The sequence below is a fragment of the Choristoneura fumiferana genome, chromosome 2 (assembly GCF_025370935.1).
Source record: "Choristoneura fumiferana chromosome 2, NRCan_CFum_1, whole genome shotgun sequence".
Taxonomy (NCBI): Eukaryota; Metazoa; Arthropoda; class Insecta; order Lepidoptera; family Tortricidae; genus Choristoneura; species Choristoneura fumiferana.
Window position 1 is genome coordinate 8,449,597 of NC_133473.1, and position 7,057 is coordinate 8,456,653.

The following is a 7,057-nucleotide window of genomic DNA, read 5'->3' on the forward strand; positions in this document are numbered from 1 at the left end:
TTATATTCAGCGTTCTTTATTCTGCCAGTTAAAAAGGCGGGGCTGTCACGATGACAGACCGCGTCACAGATACTACAACATCTCTCCTTTTTACATTAAATATAAATGAAAACTTAAATCTACTTAAGTATAAATGACAAATTTGAATTTTAGTCACATACATAGTCATTAAGATAATTGGGTCTCTTTACAAGCCTTCTGGATTCCCTACCTTCTGTACTGGTATCACTCTGTCGTTCATTATCCTCAGTCTGAGTTAATTGCTCTGGTGAATCCAGAAAACTTGTGGGAGTTACATGTACTTCTTCCTGAACAGGGTAATCAATATCCCCTAAGTTCGCATGAGGGGCTAACACCAAATGCCCACGATTTCGTCTAAACAAGCCTTTGCCCGTTTTTAGAATAAATGAACGAGGTTCTGTACATTTTTTTTCTATTACACCATATGTTTTAAATCAATTATCCACACTCTATCATTAACATTCAATTCTGGCAAGTTCGAAACTCTATGTCTCTTATATATAGTATTGTGCATCTTTGTTCTTTTTATTTTCTTACATATTTATACTTTTCTCCTATATCAATAGTCTTATTTAATTTGCTAGACAATATAGGCAAATTATCACGAAGTTTCCTACCAAACATCAACTCAGCTGGGCTGTAGCCGCATTCAACAGGTGTATTTCTGTATATCAATAGAGCAAGATGTATATCATCATTTTTACTTAACAGAGCTTTGGCTATCTTGACCGCAGATTCAGCTTGGCCATTACTTTGGGCATAATAAGGGCTACTAGTAATCAACTTAAACCCATACTCTTTAGCAAATAAATTGAACTTAGACTTGAACTGAGTGCCACAATCAGTGCGTACTACTTCTGGGATACCATACCTAGCAAATGTTTCTTTACATTTAGTGATCACACTATCTTCTGTCAGGTCTTTTAGTTTAAATATTTCTAAAAATCTAGAGTAGTAATCAACTATTACTATGTACCAGTCATTGTTAAATTTAAAAAGATCCATTCCAATTTTTTGCCATGCCCTATCTGGAATTTTATCTACAACCATGCCTTCTTTATGATTTACACGCATTTCTATACATTTTGGACAATTCCTTACCATTTCCTCAATTTGTTTTGATAATCCCATCCACCACACTGATTGCTTAGCCCGCTCTCTACATTTTGTGATGCCTAAATGGCCCTCATGAATCTTTTGTAATATTTCTCTTTGTAAGGTATTTGGAACTACTATTCTTGAGTTGTACAAAAGCAAGTTTTCTTCTACAGTAAAATTATGTCTGTACTGAAAAAATATTCTCAAGTTGTCTTCTATTTTACTCTTGTGCGGCCATCCATTTACAGTGTATTCTATTAATTTTGAATTTATTGCACTTTTCTCCTGTTCTGACTTTATTTTACACAGCATCTCATTATTGACAGAATCATTCATACTTAGATTGAATACTAAATTCAAGTACCTATTTCTCTCATTTTCATTTGTTTTCAAAGGATTCCTAGAAAGAGCATCGGCTACTTTCAAATCTTTTCCTGGGGTGTAATTTACTTCAAAATCAAAACGCATGAGCTTAAGCCTGAATCTAAGTAACCTAGGTGTCAGGTCATCTAACGGTTTAGTTTGTAAAATTTGCAAAAGGGGCTTGTGATCAGTCTCTAAGTGTACCTTTATTCCTATCACATAGTCTCTAAACTTTTCTATGGCCCAAACTAAAGCCAAACACTCCTTCTCGATCTGCGCATAATGTTTCTCTGTGTCAGTGAGGGTGCGGCTAGCATACACAACTATACTCCTCTGGCCTGTTTTGTCTTCCTGCATTAATGCAGCCCCTAAGCCATATGAGCTGCTGTCAGCTGACACAATAACTTTACTACTGGGGTCAAAATGTGCTAAAGTGGGAGCTTTTAGAAGTTTATTTTTTATTTCTCTGAAAGCCAATTCTTGTGACATTCCCCAAATGAATAAATTACTTTCTCTTAACAAAGAATGAAGGGTTCCAAATGATGTGATTTGTTAGGTATAACCTACCAACAAAATTGACCATGCCTAAAAATTGTAAGAGTTCTTTTTGTTAGTAGGTGTTTTAACTCACTTATTGCCCTGATTCTTTCGGGATCAATTTCTATTCCCTTCTCATTTATTATATGGCCTAAATAGGTTATTTCTGTTACTCCGAATTTACATTTCCCTTTATTAATAGTAATCCCTTCCTTTTCCAATCTTTTAAGAACTTCCCTTAATGCACTGTCATGTTTCTCCTGAGTTCCTCATATATTAATATATCATCCATGTGTATAGCAACTTTTAAGTCTCTAAATAAATTATTAAATTTCATAGTGAAATATTCTGGGGCACAGTTAAGTCCAAAAGGTAATCTATTGTAAATATATCTCCCAAATGGAGTTATTATTGTTGTAAGCTTTTTTGAATCTTCATCTAATTTGATTTGATGAAAACCTGAAGTTGCGTCAATTTTCGAGAAATATTTTGCTCCCTTAAGCTGTGCTAATGTGTTTTCAACTTTAGGTATAGGATAGATAGGTCTTTTAATATTTTGATTCACCTTTGTATAATCCCCACATATTCTTACTTTATCATTTTTGTAGACTACTACAATGGGAAACAAAATCTGTTGTTCTTCTATAGGCTAATAATACCTAAACTCTCTAACTTATCTAATTCTTCTTTGACTTTCGGCAGTAAAGGAATAGACATTTCTTCTTGGTGTTGCTTGTACATAGGGTTGAGGATTATCTATTAACTTTATACTGAATTTATCTTTGAACACACCTAACTCATCAAATATGTGAGGAAATTCCTTCTCAACACAGACTTTGGAACCACTTTCTATCAAGTCATGATTTATTTTTTACATTACTATGTGTCATAGAACAAATTGATATCATGTTCATGCTTTCAATAGCTGGCCGCCCCAGTATAGCACTTTTTAAGCCTTTTATAATATAAACTTTGCCATAATACACTTTATCTTTATAAACTAACCTTAATGTAGCTGTACCTTTCACATGTAATGGTTTACCATCTGGACCCTTTACGCTGTCCTCACATCTTGTCACCTGGAGACGGCTGATACAATCCGGTATTGCAGTTATGTCGGCACCTGTGTCTATCAAAAAGTTTAGCTTATCAATATATGTGTCTCTACTGAAAACATCCACTTTAATCACATACTTTTGTGACATCTCACATGAGCCCACCTTAAAAACAGCTGCAGCCTCTTGTAGATCCTCTTCCATTCTTTTCATGTACTTGGCACGACACAGACTTGCAAAATGTCCTATACGCCCGCAGTTGAAACATTTTACTTTTAATGCTGGACACTGATCTTTTGGATGACGACCGCCACACAAAACCAACAGCTTTGTTTTCCTTGCTTGTTCTCCTTTATTCTAATTTTGTTGATAGTTTCCTCTGCAGTGCTATGTTTCATTAATGTTTCATTTTCTTTCTGTTGTGCCTCTGCTTGCTTAGCTATCAATATAGCATCTTTGAGCTGTAGATCTTCTTTCAACTGTAATCTCTCACTGGTCCTCTTATCTTTCAGCCCAATCACTATTCTGTCACGAATGAGCTCTTCTTTTTCAACCCATAGTCGCAAGTTTCGCTAAGCTTATATAAATCAGTTAAAAGTCTTCGAACGGTTCTTCCGCTTGCTGGCTTCTTGAATTGAATTTGAATCTCTCAAAAATCACGTTTCTTTTGGGCAGAAAATAATTATCAAATGCCGCCAGTGTTTTTTCATAGTTTAGATTTTTCTCGAACTGCAAAACTATGTCCTCGGCACGATCACCCATGTGGTAAATTAAACAGTTTAATTGATCCTCATCATTTTTCTTATTCGTGCCACTAAGGCTCATGTACCTTACGAACCTTTTCTTCCAAACAGCCCACTGTGCTGGGTTAAAAGAAAACTTCTCTGGCGCCGCCACGCTGCCACCCGTGCCACCGGTTGCACCGGTTGCATCAATCTTTTCTTCACCCATTTTAATGTTTTATCGCGAATATCTCTTTTAAATCTCCCTTATTGGTTTTTTACCGCTGCCACCATGTTAGATTATATTCAGCGTTCTTTATTCTGCCAGTTTAAAAAGGCGGGGGCTGTCACGATGACAGACCGCGTCACAGATACTACAACAACATTTAAACATCATTTAAACAGCACAGATTTAATTCATCGAATGCTCAGAACTTTTTACCGTTATTGTCAGATATGGCGTTCCCCAGACATATCGTGACAGTTGATAACCCATCAAATAATGGGTTTCAGGAAATATTTAATTATGAACAACTTCTGATAAAACTGAGTGAGAAGGGTGAGGAATATAAATAGAGACAAAAGAATGTTGAAAAATATTTGCAGCCACAATAAACAGGTTACTGGAATGAGCAGGTATTTGAATATTAACAAAGGATAATTTTTAATGATCAGAGCTGCCCCGTCCAGCCATCATACTCTGTCATCACGTAAAGTAAATATACCAGATAAATTAAACGACGACTGAGCTTTAACCATTGTTTCAGCGATTGCAAATACAATGGGTTATATTTTTTTGGCAAAAGTATGTAAGTTCAGATTTTTTGTTAATAATACTACGCGCGTTCCACTGGATGGCCGTATACATTTTTGAATTTTTTTATTTAAATGTTGCAAAGGTTTCAACTTTTGTAGCGACGTTGGACGGTAATTTCTACACTAAGAAGCATAATAAGTGTGCTTAGTATGAGTCTAAACATTGGTTGTTCGACTGGGCTTCATTATAGAAAGATCTATCAGAGTTAGTAACATTAGATAAGAGGGTATCCTCTCGAGCTACTTTTCGTTGATGTAGTCATTCGAATAACGAAGAGACAACCATTTTTGCGGCGGGAATATTGAAGTATTGATTAAAGCTTGGTGCGCTTTTTTATCATAACCCTCAGAGAGAAGAGGACGAGGCTTGCGGGTCACTGTAATAGTTTTCCTATATGATTGGGTATTTGGCGCGGGAGCCCCTTGTCGCATCTGCAAATGAACGTTTGACTGTTGGGAATCTTTGAGAAGCCTCTCCATAAGAAATAGAATTTCTGTCATAGTTAGTTTAATTTTTGTTGGCGCTCAAACTCTGGCATACTTTATCCGTGGCAGAATGAGGACCAGACAGTGAAGACATGAAACATGTTCAACCTTGCATTCCCGGCTTACATGAGGTTGAGACACCTTGAGCATCGAGGCGGAGATCTAACTGCGTTTGTACGTGACCAAATCGACAGCATTGGTAACATTGTATGACCGGGTAATTGTACAGTTGCGTTTTCAAAAGAGTTGTGAAACAGAAAAACACGACTCGGCAGTTTTTGACCATCATAGTGAGAGCCACTGTTTCCGTTGGCAGCCACTCTACTACATCATCTACTTTCTTTTTGCATTAAGTCGTCTCGTGAAAACCTACCAAAATCCTGCGGGGGTAATTATATTGCGGCTAACTCCTCGTTGCTGAGATCCTTCGGGACCCCACGGACGATACACATTTTGCTAACATTGTAGGTGGGCACGAATGCTGTGTAATTGGAATTTATTATACATTCGTTATTTATAAACGCATTAGCAGCGGGACGCAGAATCAAATTCGATGGCAAGTCTGTTACGTCCTACTTCTTTATCCGCCTTGCTTAATATGCCCAATTCTCTGAGAAAACATAAATTGGCCAAATTTCACTGGGTAAGGAAGGAGCCCGAACCAGGTGATGATTCTTTTTGAGCGACGTGCACAATAACGGACCTAAGTCACGGTTGGATAACATTGCCTCGTAACAGGCGGAGCCGAGGTGTACGATCAATTTTCGTTATTTTTCTAGTGTCATTGTCTAGTGTGTGTGTGTGTGTGTAGTGTGGTGTGTGTTGTGTGTGTGTGTAGTGTTGTTGTCTAGTGTGTTGTTTAACCAACGGTCTTTTCTTAGGTTTAACTTTAATGAACTCACCAGAAATTTCTTCATCATTCTCGAGAAAGGAAGATTGTGTTTGCTGACCAATGGAAGGCTATTAGGGATTCTAATTCCATATCAGTACCCTCAATTCAGATTCGGACTGAGCCCCCGGAACATTGGAGCATGACGGGTCCGAATTACCCGCCATTACGTCCGTCCCCTGTACATTATATATTTGAAACAACGTATCACCTGAATTATATCTACAGAGATACTAAACAGATATTACAAAACAGAATTAAGATTACTAAAAGCCACCTCCAGAAATTATAAAATGGATAAATCCTACCAGAAAGGAAATGACGTGTTACCCTTCCCGCGCTCGAGATGTCAATCCTATCGATGTTTTCAGACCTGATAATGATAATGACTGATTGACTGACAGCACAGACAGTCAGGCAAAATTTGACCCAGTGTTGCCACCTGCCCAAAGGAAAAGTCGCTAAGCATACGGTAATAAGTAGCTAGTTTCGCAAAATACTCTGTTATAAGTAAATAAATAAATAATAGTGGCTAAACAAAAAAAGGCAACATGGAATATAAGTCTTTAATTTTATATTTCTTTCTCTTACATTATTATTTACGGAAAAATGTTTTCAAAATCGATGTCATCTTGTGATGTTGAGGGTCTGATTCTTTTTTTTTTCGGGTTTCTTAGTTTTTCCTACTTATTTCTTGAGGATATTCTCAGGAATTAAGTAGGTAGCGCACGGAAGTATGTTTTACGTTACAAATTAAATTGATTGAAACAGTGGTAAGTAACTTACTTCTAAGTAGCTAGAAAGTGTGGCTTAAAATTTGGCCGCAAATTTTTTTTTGTAGCTTTTTCGTAAATGTGGCTAGATCTAGCTAAATTGGCTAAAGTGGCAGCACTGATTGACCTGCCTGAGCCTAACAAAAAAAGTGTTAGATGACAGGCAAGACAGACAAAGGTTTTAAGCCTATACAGCAGGAAGTCGGATTAATGTAATGACTATTTTACAATATATGTAACATCATAGTTATTTTGTAATTAAGAGTTATATTATATCATATCATAGCAGACTAACTA

The 7,057-nt window shown here is 36.8% G+C and overlaps 1 protein-coding gene and 1 long non-coding RNA gene across 2 annotated transcripts in view; both read right to left on the reverse strand.

The window, feature by feature from the left end:
- LOC141445427 (uncharacterized) overlaps positions 1-1,971 on the reverse strand; it is a 29,637-nt gene extending 27,666 nt beyond the window's left edge. The window contains exons 1-2 of the mRNA XM_074111271.1: positions 1,687-1,971; positions 212-308 (exon numbers count right to left, since the gene is read on the reverse strand). Of these exons, the coding sequence (XP_073967372.1) occupies positions 212-308; positions 1,687-1,971 (382 nt within the window). The remainder of the gene's footprint in view (positions 1-211; positions 309-1,686) is intronic.
- A 1,053-nt stretch (positions 1,972-3,024) lies between these two features.
- On the reverse strand, positions 3,025-3,379 carry LOC141445481 (uncharacterized). Its single transcript, XR_012453324.1, has 2 exons — positions 3,240-3,379; positions 3,025-3,148 (listed from the first exon to the last, which is right to left on the reverse strand). It is a non-coding gene; the product is annotated as an uncharacterized lncRNA (long non-coding RNA).
- Between the last annotated feature and the right edge of the window lie 3,678 nt (positions 3,380-7,057).